Below are 25,945 nucleotides of genomic sequence, written 5' to 3' on the forward strand. Positions count from 1 at the left end.
GGTTAATGAACCCCGGGGGGACGCGGGCTTCACACACCCTGAGTGCGGCCCCGGCCCGATTATAAGAGCAGTGAACATTATCCGCCCCCACCCGCGGGTTCCCGTTTCACTCCGGCCCGAATCTGAACAAAGCGCCAAACTCCGGGACAGACAGGAAGTGAGTCAGGGAGCGTCTGTAAATGGAGGAGAAATTGTGACTGGTCAGGGAACGTCTGTAAATGGAGGAGAAATGGAGGCTGGTCAGGGAGCGTCTGTAAATGGAGGAGAAATGGAGACTGGTCAGGGAGCATCTGTAAATGGAGGAGAAATGGTGACTGGTCAGGGAGTGTCTGTAAATGAAGGTGAAATAGTGACTGATCAGGGAATTCTGTAAATGGAGTCAAAATGGTGACTGGTCAGGGAGCGTCTGTAAATGAAGGAGAAATGGAGACTGGTCAGGGAGCATCTGCAAATGGAGGAGAAATGGTGACTGGTCAGGGAGCATCTGTAAATGGAGGAGAAATGGTGATTTGTCAGGGAGCGTCTGTAAATGGAGGAGAAATGGAGACTGGTCAGGGAGCGTTTGTAAATGCAGTAGAAATGGAGACTGGTCAGGAAGCGTCTGTAAATGGAGGAGAAATGGAGACTGGTCTTTGTTTGTAAATGGAGGAGAAAAGGAGACTGGTCAGGGAGCGTCTGTAAATGGAGGAGAAATGGAGACTGGTCAGGGAGCGTCTGTAAATGGAGGAGAAATGGTGACTGATCAGGGAGCGTCTGTAAATGGAGGAGAAATGGTGACTGGTCAGGAAGCGTCTGTAAATGGAGGAGAAATGGTGACTGATCAGGGAGCGTCTGTAAATGGAGGAGAAATGGTGACTGGTCAGGGAGCGTCTGTAAATGGAGGAGAAATGGTGACTGTTCAGGAAGCATCTGTAAATGGAGGAGAAATGGTGACTGGTCAGGGAGCGTCTGGGAGAAATCAATCAGCATTTTTTGGGGGTTGATTTGTGTGAACAAATATATCAGTGATTTTAATGAGACTCTGTGTCCCAGCTCCTGTAAATACTGGCTGTAAAGGGACCGGACTCTCAGGAGGCTCCACACCACTGGCTGCTCATGTGTCAGTGATCTCCCATCAGATTAATGTGCTTCTGCTGTGGGTGTGTTTAATAAAGTGCCCGAAGCCCTCACTGTAACACTCTCACATATCCCACCTGCAGTGTAATGTCCGTGCTGTGTGCTTCCTGTCCAATATCCCCCTGATCCCTGGCTCTCCTGTTGCACCAACTCGGTATAATGGGACAAGAAGTGCCAGCTCAAGAGATGCCCAAATCAGAGACGGAATGAAAGGTTCAGACATGTGGAATGTTAATCTTACACAATGTGTGAGATGCTGAGCACCCGCCCAACATTTCACCACCACACCTTTTAAATAGTTTTATCAATCTCTCCTCTGAAGCCATTATTTTATGACAGAGTCCGGGCCCCGCAGGGTGCTGGCTTCCAGTCCGTCATGAGTGTAGAACTGAACCCATCAGAGTCAACACCTTCAGGGGTAGGAAGAAAAGTCAATTGAAAGGAAAAATGTTGGAGATGGTGCGATGGGTTTGGATTTCAGCACAGGGAGGAGGGAGAGTGTGTGGGATGGGGATTTCCAGCTTTGGGGAAAAAGAGAGGAAAGAATGTTCCATAGAAACTAGAATTGTCTGTTCTGAATTTCTATCCTCTACTTACAGTGATGTCTTTTGTAAATTCCTTTTACAGGGTATTAGAAGGGGTGGGTTTACAGACAGGAAACTCAAACCAAACATCACCTCAACATCAGTGTAACTGGAAAAGCACCGAGCCCCACACACCCGAGTGAGAGTGTTCCCGTGCACTAACTGGAAAGAGCTTTAACCAGTTACACAGCCTGAAAAAACATCGCACCGTTCACAGCAAGGAGAAACCGTACACGTGTTGTGTGTGTGGACAAGGCTTCAACCGATCGTCCAACCTGGAGAGACACAAGGACACCCGCACCACGGAGAAACCGTGGAAATGTGGGGACTGTGGGAAGGGATTCAATTACCTGTTTGAGCTGGAAACTCATCAACGCAGTCACACCGGGGAGAGGCCGTTTACCTGCTCCGTGTGTCTGAAGGGATTCATTTCCCCATCCCAGCTGGAAACTCATCGCTACAGTCACACTGGGGAGAGGCCATTCACCTGCTCCATGTGTGGGAAGGGATTCACTCAGTCATCCAACCTGCTGACTCACCAGCGAGTTCACACCGGGGAGAGACCGTTCACCTGCTCCGTGTGTGGGAAGGGATTCACTAATTCAGCCCACCTTCTGAGACACCAGCGAGTTCACACTGACGAGAGACCTTTTAAATGTTCCAACTGTGCGAACTGCTTTAAAAGCTCTGAGGAACTGATTCAACACCAGCGAGTTCACACTGACGATAAACCATTCAGTTGCTCTCACTGTGGGAAGAGGTTCAGGTATTCATCCAATCTCATTGTACACCAGCGCACTCACACTGGGGAGAGACCGTTCACCTGCTCCATGTGTGGAAAGGGATTCATTAAATCATCAAACCTGCTGACACACCAGCGACTTCACACTGGGGAGAGGCCGTTCACCTGCTCCGTGTGTGGAGAGGGATTCACTTGTTCATCCAGCCTGCTGAAACACCAACGAGTTCACACTGGGGAGAGGCCGTTCACCTGCTCTGTGTGGGAAGGGATTCACTTGTTCATCCGGCCTTCGGACACACCAGCGAGTTCACACCGGGGAGAGGCCGTTCATCTGCTCCGTGTGTGGGAAGGGATTCACTCAGTCATCCGGCCTGCTGATTCACCAACGAGCTCACACTGGGGAGAGGCCGTTCACCTGCTCCGTGTGTGGGAAGGGATTCACTCAGTCATCCAACCTGCTGAGACACCAGCGAGTTCATAAGTAACTGCAGGGGTTAGATTCTGATGTTATTGCTGCTGTTAATTACAGCCAGGACTGAACCATGTTCATTCTGACAGTTGGGGTTTGTTTCTGCTGATGTTAATATCCGCTATTACCAGGCTGGAGTTTAATATTCTGGATATATAGCTGATTGACTTGTTGGGGCTGCAGTGTCCCTTTAAGAATCATTGTGATCGTTCCCCTTAATTCAGGACTTTCATAAGAAATTATTTGACAATAAAATTATGAATTTTACTTTAACCCTAAATTGACCTTTGGTACAAAATCTACAATTGTCTGAAAAGTTCCACTGATTAACATTTCCAATTAGAAAGTGCTGATTAATCCTTGCTGACAATTCTTACTGACTTGCACATTACACACAGTGGCACCTCCATTATCCACCAGAAAGAAGGGGAATGGGAATTGGTGGAGAATCGAGAGTCCCCAAATGTTGCCCCTCCCGTCTGGTACAGCAATCCCTTCAGCATGGGAATGGAGACAAGTCCAATCCAAGTAATAGGCTGAGTTTAATATTTCTGGGCCCGTGGGATTGGTTTATATCAGACAAGAGGAGATTGATGTCAGTGACTGTGGGGTTGGTTTATATCAGACAGGAGGAGATTGGTGTCAGTGACTGTGGGGATGGTTTATATCAGACAGGAAGAGATTGGTGTCAGTGACTGTGGGGTTGGTTTATATCAGACAGGAGGAGATTGGTGTCGGTGACTGGGATTGGTTTATATCAGACAGGAGGAGATTGGTGTCAGTGACTGTGGGGTTGGTTTATATCAGACAGGAGGAGATTGGTGTCAGTGACTGTGGGGTTGGTTTATATCAGACAGGAGGAGATTGGTGTCAGTGACTGTGGGGTTGGTTTATATCAGACAGGAGGAGATTGGTGTCAGTGACTGTGGGGCTGGTTTATATCAGACAGGAGGAGATTGGTGTCAGTGACTGTGGGGTTGGTTTATATCAGACAGGAGGAGATTGGTGTCAGTGACTGGGGTTGGTTTATATCAGACAGGAGGAGATTGGTGTCAGTGACTGTGGGGCTGGTTTATATCAGACAGGAGGAGATTGGTGTCAGTGACTGTGGGGCTGGTTTATACAGACAGGAGGAAATTGGTGTCAGTGACTGTGGGGTTGGTTTATATCAGACAGGAGGAGATTGGTGTCAGTGACTGTGGGGCTGGTTTATATCAGACAGGAGGAGATTGGTGTCAGTGACTGTGGGGCTGGTTTATACAGACAGGAGGAAATTGGTGTCAGTGACTGTGGGGTTGGTTTATATCAGACAGGAGGAGATTGGTGTCAGTGACTGTGGGGTTGGTTTATATCAGAGAGGATAAACTAGTCAAAGTTGGAGAAGATACGGTATTCCTATATTTAACGACTGTGGTAGGAATTTTTTTTAATGCATTCATAGGATGTGGGCGTCGCTGGATGGCCCAGCATTTATTGGCCATCCCTAATTGCCCTTGAGAAGGTGGTGGTGAGCCCCCTTCTTGAACCGCTGCAGTCCGTGTGGTGAAGGTCCTCCCACAGTGCTGTTAGGGAGGGAGTTCCAGGATTTTGACCCAGCGATGATGACGGATCGGCGATATATTTCCATGTCGGGACGGTGTGTGACTTGGAGGGGAGCTTGGAGGTGGTGGTGTTCCCCTGCGCCTGCTGCCCTCGTCCCTCTCGGTGGTAGAGGTGGCGGGTTTGGGAGGTGCTGCCGAAGAAGCCTTGGTGAGTTGCTGCAGCGCCTCTTGTCGGTCAGAGGTTCTCAACCGGGGTCGGTGAGAAGGTTTCAAGGGGTGGGCCCAGAAACTCTCTCCCTCTTTCATTCTTTCTCTCACAAGCAGCCCTCACACCGGGCGTCGGCTCAGTTCCCATTGAGCAGCCGCGGGGGAAGCGATGTGGGGCGCGATGGGGCCAAGGCTGCGGAAGCCACCCCTCGCTTGCTCGCTGCCAATTGGGTTGATCCAGATTCCCATCATCTCCATCCAGCCTGTTGCCCCCATCTCCCCCCTTCCCCCCTACAAATCCAGGCTGGGGTTTATTGGAGGGTGGGGCCATTCCCAATTCCAGGAGCCCAGCCCGTTGACCACCTTCTCCCACTGGAACAGGAGCAGTGCGCAGGTGCAGTTTGCGGGACCCGCAGCTCCAGCCGCCGCTCGCCCTCACACCAGGCGGCGCCACTGAGCAGGACAGCCCACGGCCCCGGGGATTGGTCCCATCAAACGTCAATCAAAGGCCAGCAGCCAATCCGCTTGGCCCAAGTCCCGCCTCCATCCGCCATCCATTGTTGGGGTGAAATTCGAAGTGCCGCGAGCGGGAGCTCAAACTGTCAATCAAAGGCCAACCCCGCCCACTGCACCATGCTCACTCTCCGATTGGTGGATGCGGGGGTGGGCGGGGCGGCAAAGGGCCAATCAGTGCACTCTCAGCCTGGGAGCTGGGCTTTGCTCAGGTGAGCAGATCACGTGGGCTGGAAGGAAGGCGGCCACAAGGCAGCTTGTGAGGTCACTGGGCCTCTTGCATTGGAGAATCAAGGAGGAGGGAGTTTAAAACATACTATTATCGCACTTAATCGCCAAATAACTATTTATTTCAAAAAATAAAGCACAGTGATTTGAAAAGGAAAGACTTGCATTGATAGAGAGCTTCTGTGATCTCAGGATGTCCCAAAGTGCTTTACAGACAATGGATCCTGGCCTCTTAATCTATTTCATTTCCTGTGCTTCTTTAGTCTTCACAAAGGGTTCACCTGAAACGTTGACTCTATTTTCTCTCCACGGATGTTGCCTGGCCTGCTGAGTTTTTGCAGCATTTTCTGTTGTTATTTTGGATTTCCAGCAGCTGCAGTATTTTGCTATCGTACAGACAATGAATACTTGTGTTGTGTTACAGGGGGTCCAGGGAATTTTTATAACACAGGAGGGGCCTCAGAGAACTGTAAGAATTTGCAATAATTTACAGTTCTGAAAATTAATTTTTTTGATTAAAGAATCCCTGGGCGTTGTGCTTTTAAATTTCCAGGGATAAAAATGGCTGTCACCACATGGCCAAAGACAAAGGACAATGCTTTGTTTACAAAGCAACTGAATGCTATTTGCATTTGTTTGTATATCGAGTGGATACATCTAAACTGCAGAAGAGACTTTTGTACCTTGAATGGGAAACATTTAAGAATTGAATGGGTTTTTAAATCACCCAGCACTGGACAATAGGGCTGTTGCATTCTCTTTTGTTTCAGCCCAGGGAGCTCCGGAAGACACATTAACCCAGTCTAACCAATTTGCGTTAGCCAATCACAGCTTTCTCTTGTGTATTGGACCCTTTGGGCGGGGAATTTTGCACACAGCCCTTGCAGGGCAGAACGGCAGGGGCCTCACCAGGTATAAAGATAGCGGCTGAGAAGCTATCTCTCTCTTTCTCTTACTTCGCTGGACCACAGGTGAGCAGGGTGTTCTGACTCCTCAACAAGGCAACCTAGCAGGAGTTTGGGGTGGTGATTTGAGGGTAATTGCTAAGATTGTTTAAATAACATTGTAGCCATTGTATCCCTCGTTTTCGCCGTCTGCAACCCCCCTGTTATATAGTTTTAATGTAATTACTGTGTTCGTGTGGTATAGTTTATTCTTTGGATTGTAGTTTATTTAGGTAATAAAACTTGATTTTTCTCTCATCCAAACCACTGGTTCCGTTTTAATATCATTAATTATAAGTTCCTCCACTCAGAACTGAAGGAGGGGTAGCGATTCGAAACTGCTGTTTTAAAATTGGTTTTATTGGAATTGGTAAGAATGCAGGCAAAGGCTGCAAGACCAGGAAAATAACTTTAAACCAGTTTAAAGAAGCCCCCAACCCTTACAGAACCCCTGATCTACACTGTCCCATCAAACACTCCCAGGGCAGGTACAGCACAGGTTAGATACAGAGTAAAGCTCCCTCTACTCTGTCCCATCAAACACTCCCAGGGCAGGTACAGCACAGGTTAGATACAGAGTAAAGCTCCCTCTACACTGTCCCATCAAACACTCCCAGGGCAGGTACAGCATGGGTTAGATATAGAGTAAAGCTCCCTCTACGCTGTCCCATCAAACACTCCCAGGACAGGTACATGGACATGTTATCGATAACTCCCCTAGATACATGTTTGACAAATTTGCTCGAATTCTTTGAGGACGTAACAAACAGGGTGGATAAAGGGGAACCAGTGGATGTAGTGTATTTGGACTTCCAAAAGGCATTTGACAAGGTGCCACACAAAAGATTACTGCACAAGATAAAAAAATCACAGGATTGGGGGCAATATACTGGCATGGGTGGAAGATTGGCTATCTAACAGAAAACAGAGAGTTGGGATAAATGGTTCATTCTCGGGTTGGCAATCAGTAACTGGTGGTGTTCCGCAGGGGTCAGTGCTGCAATCCCAACTCTTTACAATCTATATTAACGATTTGGAGGAAGGGACCGAGTGCAATGTATCCAAGTTTGCCGACGCTACTAAGATGGGAGGGAAAGTAGTGAGTGAGGAGGACATAAAAAACCTGCAAAAGGACATAGACAGGCTAAGTGAGTGGGCAAAAATTTGGCAGATGGACTATAATGTTGGAATGTGTGAGGTTATGCACTTTGGCAGAAAAAATCAAAGAGCAAGTTATTATCTAAATGGAGAGAAACTGCAAAGTGCTACAATACAAAGGGATCTGGGGGTCCTGATGCATGAAACACAGAAGGTTAGTATGCAGGTACAGCAGGTGATCAGGAAGGCCAATGGAATCTTGGCTTTTATTGCAAGGGGGATGGAGTATAAAAGCAGGGAAGTCTTGCTGCAGTTATACAGGGTACTGGTGAGGCCACACCTGGAATACTGCGTACAGTTTTGGTTTCCATATTTAAGAAAAGATATACTTGCTCTCGAGGCAGTTCAGAGAAGGTTCACTCGGTTGATTCCGGAGATGAGGGGGTTGACTTATGAAGAAAGGTTGAGTAGGTTGGGCCTCTACTCATTGGAATTCAGAAGAATGAGAGGTGATCTTATCGAAACATATAAGATTGTGAGGGGTCTTGATCAGGTGGATGCGGGGAGGATGTTTCCACTGATGGGTGAGACTAGAACTAGGGGGCATAATCTTAGAATAAGGGGCTGCCGTTTCAAAACTGAGATGAGGAGAAACTTCTTCACTCAGAGTGTAGTAAATCTATGGAATTTGCTACCTCAGAGAGCTGTGGAAGCTGCGACATTAAATAAATTTAAAACAGAGATAGACAGTTTCCTAGCTGAGAAGGGAATAAGGGGTTACGGGGAGAGGGCAGGGAAGCGGACGTGAATCTAGGTTCGGATCAGCCATGATCCTATTGAATGGCGGAGCAGGCCCGAGGGGCCGTATGGTCTACTCCTGCTCCTACTTCTTATGTTCTTATACCAAGGCTAGGAGAGGTACCCTGGATGGTATGGGGAGCTGGGACTTGTCCATAAGAGTAACTGAAGGTATGAGAGCTGAAATAATCTAGTGTAATGATCAGGTGTTAGTTGTGGCTCAGTGGGAGCACTCTCTCTCTCTCTCTCTCTCTCTCTCTCTCTGTCTCAGTGGGAGCACTCTCTCTCTCTCTCTCTGTCTGTCTCAGTGGGAGCTCTCTCTCTCTCTCTCTCTCTGTCTCAGTGGGAGCACTCTCTCTCTCTCTCTCTCTCTGTCTCAGTGGGAGCACTCTCTCTCTCTCTCTCTCTTGTCTCTGAGTCAGGAGGTTGTGGGATCTAGTCCACCTCCAGAGACTTGAGAACAAAATCTAGGCTGACACTCCAATGCTGCACTGAGGGAGCATGGCACTGAAAGAGGAGCCATCTTCGGATGAGACGTTCAAGCGAGGCCCCATCTGCCCTCTCAAGTGGACGTAAAAGATCGGATATAAAAGCAAAATACTGCAGATGCTGGAAATCTGAAATAAAAACAAAATGCTGGAACTACTCAGCAGGTGAGGCAGCATCTGTGAAGAGAGAAACAGAGTTACCGTTTCAGGTCGATGACCTTTTGTCAGAACTGGAGCCATCGACCTGAAACGTTAACTCTGTTTCTCTCCCCACAGATGCTGCCTGACCTGCTGAGTATTTCCAGCATTTTCTGTTTTTATAAAAGATCCCATGATGTTATTTCGAAGAGCAGGGGAGTTCTCCCTGGAGTCCTGGCCAACATTTCTCCCTGAACCAACATCACTAAAACAGATTATCTGGTCATTATCACAGTGCTGTCTGTGGGATCTTGCTGTGCACAAATTGGCTGCTGCATTTCCTACATTACAACAGTGACTGCTCTTCAAAAGTACTTCATTGGCTGTAAAGTGCTTTGGGATGTCCTGAAGTTGTGAAAGGTGCTGTATGAATACAAGTCTTTCTTTAACAAAGGAGAAAAGGCCCCAAAATGGAACAGTCGGTAACAGGATATCAATTAGTCTCCTCTTATCTTGGAGACATCAAGGACTCGATACAAAGTGTGTTTGAAACAAAGCAGATTTATTTGACTTATTTCCAGAATATTAAACACCAGCCCAATTAGAAACGTTACTAACATCAGCAGAAACAAACCCCAACTGTCAGAATGAACATGGTTCAGTCCTGGATGTGATTAACAGCAGCAATAACAGCAGAATCCAACCCCTGCAGTCACTTGTGAACTCGCTGGTGTCTCAGCAGGTGAGATCAATGAGTGAATCCCTCCCCACACATGGAGCAGGTGAACGGCCTCTCCCTGGTGTGAACTCACTGGTGTCTCAGCAGACTGGAGTGCCGAGTGAATCCCTCCCCACACATGGAGCAGGTGAACGGCCACTCCACAGTGTGAACTCGCTGGTGTCTCAGCAGACTGGAGTGCCGAGTGAATCCCTTCCCACACACGGAGCAGGTGAACAGCCTCTCCCCAGTGTGAACTCGCTGGTGTCTCAGCAGGTGCGAGATGTACAGAGCACTGGTTAGAACCCACCTGGAGTATTGAGTTCAGGTCTGGGCACCGCACCTCAGGAAGGAGATATTGGCCTTGGAGCGGGGTCACGGCGCAGATTCACCAGAATGATATCGGTGTAAAAGGGTTAAATTTTCTTCAAAAACTCAAGCAGGTTTGTAGGACGTGACCCAGCCCTCGTAACATCAGGAGGCGGGTCATTGTCTCCGAGGCAGCAGGGGAGTCACAACCACAAACAGAGGCGGGCAAATGGAATCCGCCATTTTCTGCATCAATGTGTCTGGCTCTGTTCCATGGAGGAGCCGCCAGATTTCCAGTTTCACCCACCGCCCACCCTCCGATCTGCAAGCTCCCTGTCAGCCCTGGTTTAGCAGTTGGAGCTGGACATTGCACAGATGAGGCCCGGCCATCAGAATGGCTGGGTCCTCTCACCGAGGACATTGGACAGGCAGCACCATCGCACCGCTCACCCGATGTCCACCCAGAATGAAAATCAGCCCCAAGAAGTCTAAGCTCAGCAATCTCAGCAACGTCAAACACATCCAAGATCCCCGATCAGCTGCAAGAGAAGGATCGACATTCCATTCTTGCCCATGTGCCAGTTGCAATTGAGCCTTTCTTTGAAAATGAGCCTGACTGAATGATCTGATCTGTGGTGTTTAATGGACTTGGGAAGCCAATCATATTTGGAAATATGAAACTGAACCCTGTATTTATTGAAAATATCAAATCTACCTTATTCAGCTGACTGATGCATCTCAATGGCAAGAGCATTGCGATAATAAAGGTTTGCAAATCAGAGCTGAATTTGATATTTCCAATAAAATCAACCTCAATGTTTCACAAATCCGAGATGTTCCAAAAGTTTTCAATGCGGAGGACCAGACTGGATGATGATAAATATTTGGACATCTCCAAGCACACTGCCTGACACTAGATTGTCCTCCACATTACAAGCTGTCTTATCCTCTTCAGCAATGCACATCTTCAAATGAGAGAAAAGGTCGTCGTGTGTACACCCAGTACTTCTGAGCCCAGGAGGACCCAACAATTTCCAATGTGAGACTGTCAAGGGAGGTGGATTCTGGGGGAGATTAGGTTGTTAAACAGACACTGTCCCTACAATGTAAAAGAGTATTGTTTTAGGAACAATTATTTCTGTAAAGGCTTTTAATCCGTTTTACATACAGATTTTAAAAATTAATTCTTGGGATATGGGCATCGCTAGCAAGGCCAGCATATATTGCCAATCCCCAGTGTCCCATTGAGAAGGTGATGGTGGGCCTTCTTCTTGAACCGCTGCAGTCCGTGTGGTGAAGATACTCCCACAATGCCAGGTGTTACCAGATTTTGACTCAGCAACGAACGGTGATATTTGTCCAAGTCAGGATGGTGAGTGACTTGGTGGGGAACTTAGTGGTGATTGTGTTCCCATGTACCTGCTTCCCTTGTCCTTCTACGAGCTGGAGGTTGCAGGTTTGGGAGTTTTTGTCAAAGTTGTTGTCGAGCTGCTGATGTATAAAGTCTCTCTCCTTTGGCCCCTCCCACTCCCACCTCTCTCTCTCTCTCCTCCCATAGAGGCCAGAGTCGTGTGTAGGCCCAGACCAGGTGGCAGGTTCCCTTCCCTGAAGGACATCAGTGAACCAGTTGGGATTTTACGACAATCCGGCAGCTTTCATGGTCACTTTTTTCTGGTGCCGACTCCACAAACAACCAGATTCATTGAGCTCAATTTCCCAACCTGCCTTTGTGTTTTTGTGTGTTCTCTCTCACGCTCCCTTTTTCCTGTTTTAAATTCATTTTACAGGGTATTAGAAGGGGAGGATTTGAAGATGGGAAACTCAAACAAAACATCACATCAAGATCTGACAGAGTCACTTGATTCATTGGGACCTGAATATCATCAGATTTGAGCATGGAAGCAAAAAGCACCATTCACAGCGGGGAGAAACCGTACACATGTTCTCAATGTGGACGAGGCTTCAGTCGATCATCTGGCCTGTCGAGACACAAGCGCAGTCACACTGGGGAGAAACCGTGTAAATGTGGAGACTGGGAAAGGATACAGTTACCCGTTTGAGCTGGAAATTCATCGACGCAGTCACACAGGGGAGACACTGTTCACCTGCCCCGAGTGTGGGAAGGGATGCACTCATTCCTCTGCCCTGCTGAAACACCGGCGAATTCACACTGACAAGAGACCGTTTAAATGTCCGGACTGTGCGAAGTGCTATAAAAGTTCCAGGGAACTGACGTGTCATCAACGTGTTCACACTGACGAGAGACCGTTCAGGTGCTCTCACTGTGGGACTGGGTTCAGGCGATCATCTGACCTCACTGTACACCAGCGCACCCACACTGGGGAGAGGCCGTTCACCTGCTCCGTGTGTGAGAAGGGATTCACTCACTCATCCCAGCTTACTAAACACCAGCTTGTTCACACTGATGAGAGACCTTTTAAATGTTCTGACTGCGAGAAGTGCTTTAAAAGCAAAAAGGATCTGCTGACACACCAGCGAGTTCACACTGGGGAGAGGCCGTTCACCTGCTCCATGTGTGGGAAAGGATTCGCCCATTCATCCCAACTACTGAAACACCAGCATGTTCACACTGGGGAGAGACCATTCACTTGCTCTGTGTGTGGGAAGAGATTCACTGATTCATCCAACCTGCTGAGACACCAGCGAGTTCACGTGTTACTGCAGAGGTTGGATTCTGCTGTTATTGTTGCTGTTAATCACATCCAGGACTGAACCGTGTTCATTCTGACAGTTGGGGTTTGTTTCTGCTGATGTTAATAACCCCTATAACTGGGCTGGAATTTAATATTCTGGAGACGTTAAACTGAGGCCCTGGCTGCGCTCTCAGGTGGATGTAAAATATCCCATGGCACTATTTCGAAGAAGAGCAGGGGAGTTATCCCCGGTGTCCTGGTCAATATTTATCCTTCAATCAACATAACAAAAAAAATAAGATTACCTGGTCATTATCATGTTGCTGTTTGTGGGAGTTTGTTGTATGCAAATTGGCTGCCACATTACAACAGTGACTCCACTTCAAAAGTACTTCATTGCCTGTAAGTGCTTTGGGATGTCCTGAGGTCATGAAAGGTGCTATAGAAATGCAAGTCTTTCCTTTATCAATGTCAAATAATCAGCTTTGTTTAAAACACATTGTTGTAGATTTTCTTCTTTCTCACCTGAGTGTTTAGCATCACCTGGCTGGAGCTCAGAAAGGACAATCTGGGGGAGGATCGTACGGCGGGAACAGAACTTCAGCCTGGACACAGTCCTTCAGGGCCACACTGAGAGGGGCAAACGGCACTTTGGTCTTTCTCGTCTCTCTTCACTGACAGCAAAGTCCCCATGTGAGTTAATCTTGAGGCCTGTAAGAAATGTGTCCCAGCCGCTCCCTTCCATGGTTCACAGCTCCTAGGCATGGAACAGAAGGCTCCTTTACAAGAGTCAGGATGAACAACGGTGAACGCTGGAAATGTGCTGTCAAATCAGAGATTGGTGTAAAACTGCGATCTGCTCCTGACTGAAAGTGACACGGCAGGTTTAAGTTTCTAGTCTAAAAATCACAGGTAATTATTCCACGAAGATTTAACATGATTGTGTGACAGTCCTGAGTCTACCATTTTAAGGCAGCCATTAACCCATTTAATATAAACCCGTTTAAAATAAATTGGTTAAAGCCTACATTAAAATAGCAGACGGAGGAGTTCACAGGAGCCTGTTAACTGCTGGTACAATTATACAACAGACATTTGATCTCCAGATAAAGAAGGACCTGCAGCGTGTTTCCAGGAATTCCCTGTTTTATTGATGTGTGTGTTAGACGCCAGGATAACTAAAAATACATGACCGGAACATCCACGGGGATGCGATCCCGACAGTTACTCTGGGATCACTCCCGCTGTGGAACTCCACCACTGACCCTGCTGAAGGTTGTAGGCTCAGGGAGTGGGGCCTCCAGGAGTGGACGGTAAGAAAGCTGGGTTTTATTAGAAGATCAGATTTAATATGAAATAGAGTCATAAAAGTAAAGTCTTCCTAGTTTTATGTACATGTATGTTTAATATGAGTGGACTTTGTATTAAAGACCCGTGTCTGGTGAACTATTAGCTTGTAATCACCTCAGACAGAACAGGCTCTAATTATCCCTTTTAAGCTGAAACAGACCTCGTGTGAACAGAACGAGCAGAGCTGAGAACTCTGCCTGTGTGGACTGAGCCGAACTGTGAAGGCCATTTGTTTCTTGAAATGCCCCAGTAAAAGCAAACTCTGACATTGTTCTGACTCGCAGATTCCTCGTAGCTCCAATGAACAGGAAGCGGTTACTCGATGAACCCGAAACAGCCATCCAATGGAATGCTTTGTTTGATGAATGTCTTTCAGCTCAATGATTTGATTAGCCGAGGTAACCAGGGTCACATGGGCTGTACCTAATTGGGCTTTAAATACAGGAACAGTTTGCAGCTCAGGTCAGAGAGCACCCCGGGAAGAAGAAAGCTGATGGCTACAGCCAAGGTGGAACATCCTTCGGGCTGTCCCTGGAGAGGGAGCACGCGGTGTCCGCCGGGACGCTGGAGGCCTTCCGTGACCGGTGGGCACCGGAGGGACTGGAGTCAATTGTCAACATCAGCAACAGTATTCGGATCTGATTTAATTATAATTTGGAGTTGATTGTTTGTGTCTCTTTAAAAAGGGGGCCCTCTCGGTAATATGACATCGATTGATGACAATGTCATTCTAATTGGCATTTTAAAAGATTCGAACATCCTTTCGTGCCTCTCAGGCTCGGCAATGATCAAAGTCTGAGTTCATGGATACAGCTTGTTAGATTATGAGTCTTACTATATAACTATAATATTGTAAATATTACAATAAATATTCCTTTGTAGAATCTCCCATGTAAATATTTTGCACTCATTTAGTATAGGAGTTGTATTACTGTAGAGTCTACATATTAAAAATAAAGCCTGTGCTCAGGGGGATTAAAGTGTGTGGAGTGTTTCATTGGAGATCTCGAACTCAACTAGGAATAGCGTAAAAGCTCATGAGGATTGTAAACAACTTCAGTCTGACATACACTGGAGATTGGAGTCAGTGACTGGGGTTGGTTTATATCAGACAGGAGGAGATTGGTGTCAGTGACTGTGGGGCTGGTTTATATCAGACAGGAGGAGATTGGTGTCAGTGACTGTGGGGCTGGTTTATATCAGACAGGAGGAGATTGGTGTCAGTGACTGTGGGGCTGGTTTATATCAGACAGGAGGAGATTGGTGTCAGTGACTGCGGGGCTGGTTTATATCAGACAGGAGGAGATTGGTGTCAGTGACGGGTTGGTTTATATCAGAAAGGAGATTGGTGTCAGTGACTGTGGGGCTGGTTTATATCAGACAGGAGGAGATTGGTGTCAGTGACTGCGGGGCTGGTTTATATCAGACAGGAGGAGATTGGTGTCAGTGACGGGTTGGTTTATATCAGAAAGGAGATTGGTGTCACTGACTGGGGCTGGTCTATATCAGACAGGAGGAGATTGGTGTCAGTGACTGTGGGGCTGGTTTATATCAGACAGGAGGAGATTGGTGTCACTGTGGGGTTGGTTTATATCAGACAGGAGGAGATTGGTGTCAGTGACGGGTTGGTTTTTATCAGACAGGAGGAGATTGGTGTCACTGACTGTGGGGTTGGTTTATATCAGACAGGAGGAGATTGGTGTCAGTGACTGTGGGGCTGGTTTATATCAGACAGGAGGAGATTGGTGTCAGTGACTGGGGCTGGTTTATAGCAGACAGGAGGAGATTGGTGTCAGTGACTGTGGGGCTGGTTTATATCAGACAGGAGGAGATTGGTGTCTGTGACTGTGGGGCTGGTTTATATCAGACAGGAGGAGATTGGTGTTAGTGACTGTGGGGTTGGTTTATATCAGACAGGAGGAGATTGGTGTCAGTGACTGTGGGGTTAAGAACATAAGAAATAGGAGCAGGAGTGGGCCATTGGGCCCCTCAAGCCTTCAATAAGATCATGGCTGATCATCGACCTCAACTCGTGCTTGACTAATCTGGAATTTTTTGAGGATGTAACTGGTAGAATAGATAAGGGAGAACCAGTGGATGTGGTGTATTTGGACTTTCAGAAAGCTTTCGATAAGGTCCCGCATAAGAGATTAGCGTGTAAAGTTAAGACACATGGGATTGGGGGCAAGGTACTTACTTGGATAGAGAACTGGTTAGCAGACAGGAAGCAAAGAGTTGGAATAAACGGGTCTTTTTCCAAGTGGCAGGCAGTGACTAGTGGGGTACCGCAGGGATTGGTCCTAGGACCCCAGCTAGTCACAATATATATTAATGATCTAGACGAGGGAACTAGATGTAATAGCTCCAAGTTTGCAGATGACACAAAGCTGGGTGGGCGTGTGTGCTGTGAGCAGGATGCAGAGAAACTCCAGTATGATTTGGACAGGTTGGGTGATTGGGCAGATGCATAGCAGATGCAGTATAATGTGCATAAATGCGAGGTTATCCACTTTGGTGGCAAAAACAGGAAGGCAGATTATTATCTGAACTGCAATAGATTGGGAGAAGGGATAGTGCAATGAGACCTGGGTGTCCTTGTGCACCAGTCGCTGAAGGTAAACATGCAGGTGCAGCAGGCGGTTAAGAAGGCAAATGGTATGTTGGCCTTCGTAGCGAGAGGGTTTGAGTACAGGAACAAGGATGTCTTGCTGCAGTTTTACAGGGCCTTGGTGAGACGACACCTTGAGTATTGTGTGCAGTTTTGGTCGCCTTATCTGAGGAAGGATGTTCTTGCCACGGAGGGAGTGCAGTGAAGATTCACCAGACTGATACCTGGGATGGCAGGAATGAAGTATGAGGAGAGATTGGGTCGATTGGGCTTATACTCACTGGAGTTTAGAAGAATGTGAGTGGATCTCATTGAAACTTATAAAATTCTAACAGGACTAGACAGACTAGATGCAGGAAGGATGTTCCCGATGGCGGGGGAGTCCAGAACCAGGGGTCACAGTCTAAAGATAAGGTGAAAGCCATTTAGGACAGAGATGAGGAGGAATTTCTTCACCCAGAGAGTGGTGAACCTGTGGAATTCTCTACCACAGAAGCCAATTCATTAAATATATTCAAGAAGGAGTTAGATATATTGCTTAAGGCTAAAGGGATCAAAGGATATGGGGAGAAGGCAGGGACCGGGTACTGAGTTTGGATGATCAGCCATGATCTCATTGAATGGTGGAGCAGGCTCGAGGGGCCGAATGGCCCACTCCTGCTCCTATCTGCTATGTTTCTATGTTTCTAACTCCACTTTCCCGCCCAATCTCCGTATCCCTTGATTCCCCATGAGTCCAAAAATCTCTCTATCTCAGCCTTGAATATACTCAAAGACTCAGCATTCACAGCCCTCTGGGGCAGAGAATTCCAAGGATTCATAACCCTCTGAGTGAAGAAATTCCTCCACATCTCAGTCTTAGATGGCCTACCCTTTATACTGAGACTATGAGTTCTAGTTCTGGACAGTCCAGCCAGGGGAAACAACCTCTCAGTATCTACCCTGTCAATCCCCATCAGAATCTTGTATGTTTCAATGAGATCACCTCTCATTCTTCTAAATTCCAGCGAGTGTATCACACAGGAGATTAGTGTCAATGCAGTGAAGTCTCTTGCAGGGTTTATCCCTGTGAAAATTCTGCTGGATAATCAGGAATGTGGGTACTGGGGATCTCCTGTGTAAATAATTGCAGAATCACAGAGGGATCTTTACTCGGACTGTAACCCGTGCTGTACCTGCCCTGGGAGTGTTTGATGGGACAGTGTAGAGGGAAATTTACTCTGTATTTAACCCGTGCTGTACCTATCCCGGGAGTGATTGATGGGACAGTGTAGAGGGTGCTTTACTCTGTATCTAACCCGTGCTGTACCTGTCCCGGGAGTGTTTGATAGGACAGTGTAGAGGGAGCTTTACTCTGTATCTAACCCATGCTGTATCTGCCCTGGGAGTGTTTGATGGGACAGTGTAAACACAGAAACACAGAAGATAGGAGCAGGAGTAGGCCATTCGGCCCTTCGAGCCTGCTCCGCCATTCAACAAGATCATGGCTGATCATCCAAACCCGAGCACCCGGTCCCTACACCGACAGCCATCCCACACAAGCCCTATCCCCGTAACCCCGTAACCCCACGTATTTAATCCCCCCTAACACTAAGGGCCAATGTTTATCATGTCCAATCAACCTAACCCGCACATGTGTAGAGGGAGCTTTACTCTGTATCTAACCCGTGCTGTATCTGCCCTGGGAGTGTTTAATGGGACAATGTAGAGGGAGCTTTACTCTGTATCTAACCCGTGCTGTACCTGCCCTGGGAGTGTTTGATGGGACAGTGTAGAGGGAGCTTTACTCTGTATCTAACCCGTGCTGTATCTGCCCTGGGAGTGTTTGATGGGACAATGTAGAGGGAGCTTTACTCTGTATCTAACCCGTGCTGTACCTGCCCTGGGAGTATTTGATGGGACAGTGTAGAGGGAGATTTACTCTGTCTCTAACCCGTGCTGTACCTGCCCTGGGAGTGTTTGATGGGACAGTGTAGAGGGAGCTTTACTCTGGATTTAACCCGTGTTGTACCTGCTCTGGGGGTGTTTGATGGGACAGTGAAGAGGGAGCTTTACTCTGTATCTAACCCGTGTTGTACCTGCCCCGGGAGTGTTTGATGGGACAGTGTAGAGGGCGCTTTACTCTGTATCTAACCCGTGTTGTACCTGCTCTGGGGGTGTTTGATGGGACAGTGAAGAGGGAGCTTTACTCTGTATCTAACCCGTGCTGTACCTGCCCCGGGAGTGTTTGATGGGACAGTGTAGAGGGAGCTTTACTCTGTATCTAACCCGTGTTGTACCTGCTCTGGGGGTGTTTGATGGGATAGTGAAGAGGGAGCTTTACTCTGTATCTAACCCATGCTGTACCTGCCCTGGGAGTGTTTGAACCTGCAAGTTAATAAGACGAGGCATTAGCTAGAAACTTACACCCTAAGTCTCTCTGCTCCTGCACTCCTTTCAAAGTTTTACCATTTCATGTACATTTCCTATGTTTTTCTTCCTCCTAAATCTATTACCTCACACATCTCCAGTCTGAAGAACATCCATTAACAGCTGCTCTCTGTTTTCTGCCCTTTACCCAACTTCCTATCCACGCTGCCCCACTCCCTTTAATACCATGAGCCTTAATTTGATCAACAAGCCTCCCGTCCGTCACCTTATCAAACACCTTTTGACAATCCATCTACACAACACCCACTGCATTTCCTTCCTCACTGCACCGAGTGCAGCCCCAGGCCCGATTATAAAAACAGTGAACATTATCCACCCGCCTGTTCCCTCAGCAAAGGGGCCCCCGCACCAAACTCCGGGACAGACAGGAAGTCAGGGAGCGTCTGTAAATGGAGGAGAAATGGAGACTGGTCAGGGAGCGTCTGGAAATGGAGGAGAAATGGAGACTGGTCAGGGAGCGTCTGTAAATGAAGGAAAAATGGTGACTGGTCAGGGAGCATCTGTAAATGGTGGAGAAATGGAGACTGGTCAGGGAGCGTCTGTAAATGGAGGAGAAATGGTGACTGGTCAGGGAGTGTCTGTAAATGGAGGAGAAATGGTGACTGGTCAGGGAGCGTCTGTAAATGGAGGAGAAATGGTGACTTTATTCCCCTTATTGGATACAAGGCTCTTTGTCTCACAACACACTGGCTCAGATTTTAACAATCGGTTTACAGGGAATAGTGAATTGAAAATTGCAAAACTGAGATTGTTAGAATTACACAGGATATACGGCACAGAAAGAGGCCATTCGCCCCAACCAGTCCATGCCGGCGTTTATGCTCCACACGAGCCTCATACCATCTTTCCTCATCTAAATCTATCAGCATAACCCTCTATTCCCTTCTCCCTCATCTGCTTGTCCAGCCTCCCCTTAAATGCATCGATACTGTTCGCTTCAACCACTCCCTGTGGTAGTGAGTTCCACATTCTCACCACTCTCTGGGTAAAGAAGTTTCTTCTGAATTCCCTACTGGATTTCTTGGTGTCTGTCTTATATTGACGGCCTCTAGTTATGCTCTTCCCCACAAGTGGAAACATTCTCTCTGTATCCACTCCACCTTCCATTCCACGAGGACCTTTCCAGAATCTAGGGAATTTTGGAAGATCACGACCAATGCATCCACTATCTCTGCAGCCACCTCTTTTAGAACCCTCGGATGTAGGCCGTCAGGTCCGGGGATTTGTCGGCTTTTAGTCCCATTGCAGCAAACATAAAGACAGACTGCAAAAGCTTTTATCGGTATATCAGGAGGAAAAGACTGGTAAAATCCCAAGTCGGTCCCTTGCAGTCCGATTCGGGAGAATATATAATGGAGAATAAGGAAATGGCAGACCAATTAAACTCATACTTTGGTTCTGTATTCACAAAGGAGGACACAAATAACCTCCCAGGAATATCGGCAAACATAGGGACTAATGAGAGGGAGGAGCTGACAGAAATTAGTATCTCTAGGGATATGGTGTTGGGTAAGTTGAGGGGACTGAAGGCCGACAAATCCCCGGGGCCTGATAAACTACATCCTAGGGTACTTAAGGAGGTGGCCCTGGAGATAGCAGATGCTCTAAGGATCATCTTCCGGAACTCCATTGACTCGGGAACAGTACCCGTGGATTGGAGGGTAGCTAATGTTACCCCAATATTTAAAAAGGGGGGTAGAGAGAAAGCAGGGAATTATAGACCAGTAAGCCTTACATCGGTTGTGGGCAAAATGCTAGAGTCCATTATTAAGGATAAAATAGCGGAGCACTTGACAAATGGGGAAAGGATCGGACAGAGTCAACATGGATTTACAAAGGGTAAATCGTGTTTGACTAATCTGCTGGAATTTTTTGAGGAAGTAACTGGTAAAATAGATGGGGGAGAGCCAGTGGATGTGGTGTACCTTGACTTCCAGAAAGCCTTCGATAAGGTTCCACACAAAAGATTATCATGCAAAATTAAGGCTCATGGGATTGGGGGCAAAGTATTAACGTGGATAGAGAACTGGCTGGCGGATAGAAAACAGAGAGTTGGAATAAACGGCTCATTTTCGGAGTGGCAGGCAGTGACCAGCGGGGTGCCGCAAGGATCTGTCCTGGGACCCCAGCTGTTCACAATATATATAAATGATCTGGATCAGGGAATTGGATGCAATATTTCCAAATTCGCTGACGACACTAAACTAGGAGGAGGGGTGGGCTCTGATGAGGATGTCAGGAGGCTACAGTGCGATTTGGGCAGGTTGGGGGAATGGGCGGATACGTGGCAGATGCACTATAATGTGGATAAATGCGAGGTTATCCACTTTGGGGGTAAAAACAGGAGGGTAGATTATTATCTAAATGGCAATAGATTGGGAGATGGGGAAGTGCAGAGGGACCTGGGTGTTCTTGTGCACCAGTCACTGAAGGAGAGCATGCAGGTGCAACAGGCGATTAAGAAGGCAAATGGTATGTTGGCCTTCATATCAAGGGGGTTCGAGTATAGGAATAGGGATACCTTACTACAGCTGTACAAGGTGCTGGTGAGACCGCATCTGGAGTATTGTGTACAGTTTTGGTCGCCCCATCTGCGGAAGGATGTTCTTGCCATGGAAAGAGTGCAACGGCGATTCACCAGGCTGATACCTGGAATGGCGGGAATGACCTACGAAGAGAGATTAAATAGTTTGGGCTTGTACTCACTGGAGTTTAGAAGATTGAGAGGGGATCTCATCGAAACATATAAAATTATGGCAGGCCTGGACAGGCTGAATTCAGAGAGAATGTTTCCAATGGCCGGGGAGCACAGAACCAGGGGCCACAGTCTAAAAATAGCGGGCAAATCATTTAAAACAGAGATGAGGAAGAATTTCTTCACTCAAAGAGTGGTGAGCCTGTGGAATTCCCTGCCACAGAGGGCTGTGAAGGCTAATTCAATAAATATTTTCAAGAGAGAATTGGATATATTTCTGAAGGCTAAGGGGATTAAGGGTTACGGAGAAAAGGCGGGGACGGGGTACTGAACTGGTAAGATCAGCTATGATCTCAGATGAAGATCAGCCATGATCTCATTGAATGGCGGAGCAGGCTCGAAGGGCCGAATGGCCTACTCCTGTTCCTATCTCTATGTTTCTATGTTTCTATGTTACTTTCTCAAGTACTTTTTCATGACTGATATTAATTACTTTAAGTTTCTCACTCTCATTAGCCCCTTGGTTCCCCACTATTTTTGGTATCTCAACTTTCTACAGTGTAGCTCACGAGTGGTCGGGACCTCTCGCCCTGACCGAGGTGGACGAGAAGCCTGCGTACTGACTGCAGCCAAGAGCTGAACACACAGGAACCGCTCCAGTGCCTGGAGCCAGCAACAAGAGGCAACAAAAGCAAGGAAGGCACAGAGTACAAAAGCAGAGAAGTTATGATGAACCTTTATAAAACACTGGTTCAGCCTCAACTGGAGTTTTGTGTCCAATTCTGGGCCCCGCACTTTAGGAAGGATGTGAAAGCCTCAGAGATGGTGCAGAAAAGATTTACAAGAATGGTTCCAGGGATGAGGGATTTCAGTTACGTGGATAGACTGGAGAAGCTGGGGTTGTTCTCCTTTGAGCAGAGAAGGTTGGGAGGAGATCTGATAGAAGTGTTCAAAATCATGAGGGGTCCAGACAGAGTAGATAGAGAGAAACTGTTCCCATTGGCGGAACGGTCAAGAACCAGAGGGTATATTCTAGGGATGTTGGGCTGAACGAGAACACTGGCATTGATGCGCCTATCTTGCCAATGGATTTGCAGGATCTTGCAGAGGCAGCATTGGTGGTACCTCTCCAGTGCTTTGAGGTGCCGGTTGTACATGGTCCATGTCCCTGAGGCATACAGGAGGGCGGGTATTCCAACTGCTCTGTAGACCATGAGCTTGGTGGCTGGTTTGAGGTCCTGGTCTTCAAACACTTTCTTCCTCAGGCGACCAAAGGCTGCACTGATGCACTGAAGGCGGTGTTGGACTTCGTCATCGACGTCTGCCCTTGTTGACAGTAGGCTCCTGAGGTATGGAAAGTGGTCCACATTGTCCAAGGCCTTGTCATGGATTTTGATAATCGGGGGGCAGTACTGTGTGGTGGGGGCAGATTGGTAGAGGACTTTTGTCTTACGGATGTTTAGTGTAAGGCCCATGCTCGCGTATGCTTCGGTGAAGGTGTTAATGATGGTTTGGAGTTCGACCACCGAGTGAGCGCAGGCGCAAAATCTACAGAGAGATCAGATACACAAAAGTTGGAGGATAAGATTATAAAGTGGTTTTAAAATGTTACCCGAGGTTTTTTATAAATGGGGCGTAGAAAACAAAATCATCGGTTCGGCTGCAGTTAGAATAAGTTTTGGGCATCTTACACTGGGAAGGATGTCGGGGCCACAGAGAGGCTGCAGAATAAATTCACTGAGGTTATACCACGGATGAGAGGCTTTAGTTATCAGAGAATCATAGAATGATACAGCACAAAAGGCAGCCATTCGGCCCATCATGCTTGTGCCAGCTCTTAAGAGAGCTATCCAATTAGTCCCACTCCCCTGCTCTGTCCCCATATCCCAGTAAATGTTTTCCCTTGAAATATTTATCCAATTCCATTTTGAAAGTTACTCTTGAATCTGCTTCCTCCACCCTTTCAGGCAGTGCATTTCAGATCATAATAACTCGCTGGGCAAAGAACTGTTTCCTCATGATGACCTGTCTGCAGTGAAGCGCCTGTTTGAGTTTCTAACTGAGGCGAACTTCTCTTTCCCAGGAGGAGAGACGAGAGAAACTGGGGCACTTCTCATTGGAACAAAGCAGGGTGAGAGGAGATGTGAACGAGGTGTTTAAACTTGATCAACGACACCGACCAAAATATCAGAGACACTCCCTGTCCTTCAGGACCTGTGTCCAGGGGAGAAGCTGATGGGTTTATCAGATCATCTTTGGGTTAAATGTTGTGCTCGTGGAGCTGAGCCCCTAGTGTCAGCATCAAACACTCTCCAGTCGGGTACAGCACGGGTTAGATACAGAGTAAACCCATCAGCCGCTCCCCGACACAGATACCGAGGGACAGGGAGTGTCCGGGACAATGACATTTCTCACTCAATAAGGTATAAATTGATCCTGTACCTCTCCCCATTAATCCTGGGCTCCACACGTGGCGAATCCTGCTCCTGTTTCCCTTCCTGTAACAGCACTGAGCTAAACCCAGCCCATAATGAGCAGGGCCCAGGGAGGCTGGTTGCTAGGCGCTGCAGTGATGTCATAAAGCAGGGCCATTCAGCCCAGCTGGTCGTCTCCTTGTCCCTTTAAAGGTGGAGAGCCGGGACACCCTGTCTCCAAACACATCCCACCTGTTCATACTGAGAATCCCCGGGGAAGGCCCAAGGCCCAGAGTGTGGAACACAACCAAGGGGGAAAGAGGAGGAGAGAAGGGGAGGTAAATCAAGGAGTCGGGACTGAGGGGCACCAAGCTTCAGTTTTAGAGCCTGTAGACTTCAGGAGGGGAAGAGTGAGTTCAGTAGTTTTAGGATCCAGGGAGAGAACAAGGAGCAGATGGGGAGACTGGTGTGGATTCCAGCACAGTGAGGATGTAGGGGGAGGGAGATTGTGTCGGGCCGTGTATTAGGGGTGTAGGAGGGACAAGAGAGGAAAGGTCAGAGGAGCAATTACTGCAGCAGTGCCCATAAATAGTGAGAGAGAGAGAAGGTGGGGGTTCGAGTGGACCAGGGACAGTCTGTTAAACTCTCTGTTTGCTGTGACCAGTTTTCCTTCTGTTAAAAATGGCCTCCTGTAGCCCAGTGACACAAACAGCCCATTAAACACCACCAATGGCCTTTGGTCTGGTGAGGTCTCCCTTTGTGAAACATCGGCTGTTGTTAAAGCTTTTCATCCTGACACGCTCACACTGAGAAATGAGCTGCAGAACTGCCGACACCGTCAGCTTTAAGGAGACGTTTCCCTTTGGAGATCGGATTGCCCATTGAGTTTGATTAAACTGATGTTAAAGTAACAAGGCCGCTTTGCCCCGTGACAATAACAGATTATCAGAATATTTCCCATAGGTTAAAATCCAATATTACAGGGGCTCACTGCCCTGGATGGTTGAAGTGGACCCTGTGATATAATAGAATTTTCTGTCCTGTCAGACTTCGACATCTTGTAGATCCATCTTTTAACAAGTTGTGGAATCTCAGTTCTCAGATGGATTCCACTCAGTTTGTAACAAGTCCTCAATCAGCTCATCTTATTGTCGAGATATCAAGGACCCGACACACTGCGTGTGTGTGAAACAAAGCTCATTTATTTGACATTGATTGATACAGATTAAACTCCAGCCCAGTTATAGGGGTTACTAACATCAGCTGAAACAAATCCCAACTGTCAGAATGAACGTGGTTCAGTCCTGGATGTGATTAACAGCAGCAATAACAACAGAATCCAACCCCTGCAGCCACTTATGAACTCGCTGGTGTGTCAGCAGGTGGGATGAACCATTGATCCCCTTCCCACACACAAAGCAGGTAAACGGATTCTCCCGGTGTGAGTGCATCGATGAATTTCCAGCTCAGACGGGTAATTGAATCACTTCCCGCAGACCCAACATATACACGGTTTCTCCATGGTGCGGGTGTCCTTGTGTCTCTTCAGGTAGGATGATCAGTTGAAGCCTCGTCCATACACACAACACGTGTACGGTTTCTCCCCGCTGTGAATGGTGCAATGTTTTTTCAGGCTGTGTAACTGGTTAAAGCTCTTTCCACAGTCAGTGCACTGGAACACTCTCACTCGGGTGTGTGTGTCTCGGTGCTTTTCCAGTCACACTGATGTTTGAAATCTTTTCCCACAGACAGAACAGACAAACATTCCTCCTTCCACATTCAAAGGGCTGATGATACTCAGCCTATTACTTGGATTGGACTTGCCTCCATTCCCGTGCCGAGGGGATTGCTGTACCAGACAGGAGGGGCAACATTTGGGGACTCTCGATTCTCCACCAATT

The 25,945-nt window shown here is 47.6% G+C and overlaps 2 protein-coding genes across 4 annotated transcripts in view; one reads left to right on the top strand and one right to left on the bottom strand.

Annotated features, from left to right (window-relative positions):
* Positions 1-25,945, top strand: part of LOC147118978 (uncharacterized) — a 68,415-nt gene that overhangs the window by 24,058 nt on the left and 18,412 nt on the right. Inside the window, exons 3-7 of one of the 3 annotated variants that reach the window (XM_085984718.1) lie at positions 2,179-2,355; positions 2,524-2,682; positions 2,765-2,915; positions 12,222-12,568; positions 17,083-17,089. In XM_085984718.1, coding sequence (XP_085840844.1) covers positions 2,179-2,355; positions 2,524-2,682; positions 2,765-2,915; positions 12,222-12,568; positions 17,083-17,089 — 841 coding nt within the window. Of the gene's footprint in view, positions 1-2,163; positions 2,683-2,764; positions 3,516-11,699; positions 11,913-11,982; positions 12,569-17,082; positions 17,090-25,945 lie in introns of those variants that run through there. The other 2 variants (XM_085984719.1, XM_085984720.1) reach the window with 2 other exon arrangements.
* Positions 1-25,945, bottom strand: part of LOC147118979 (uncharacterized) — an 89,026-nt gene that overhangs the window by 14,485 nt on the left and 48,596 nt on the right. Inside the window, exon 4 of the mRNA XM_085984725.1 lies at positions 11,422-11,427. Coding sequence (XP_085840851.1) covers positions 11,422-11,427 — 6 coding nt within the window. The remainder of the gene's footprint in view (positions 1-11,421; positions 11,428-25,945) is intronic.

This window comes from Somniosus microcephalus, chromosome 4 (assembly GCF_052327205.1).
Source record: "Somniosus microcephalus isolate GS21.2 chromosome 4, FLI_Smic_1.0, whole genome shotgun sequence".
In the NCBI taxonomy this organism is placed as follows: domain Eukaryota; kingdom Metazoa; phylum Chordata; class Chondrichthyes; order Squaliformes; family Somniosidae; genus Somniosus; species Somniosus microcephalus.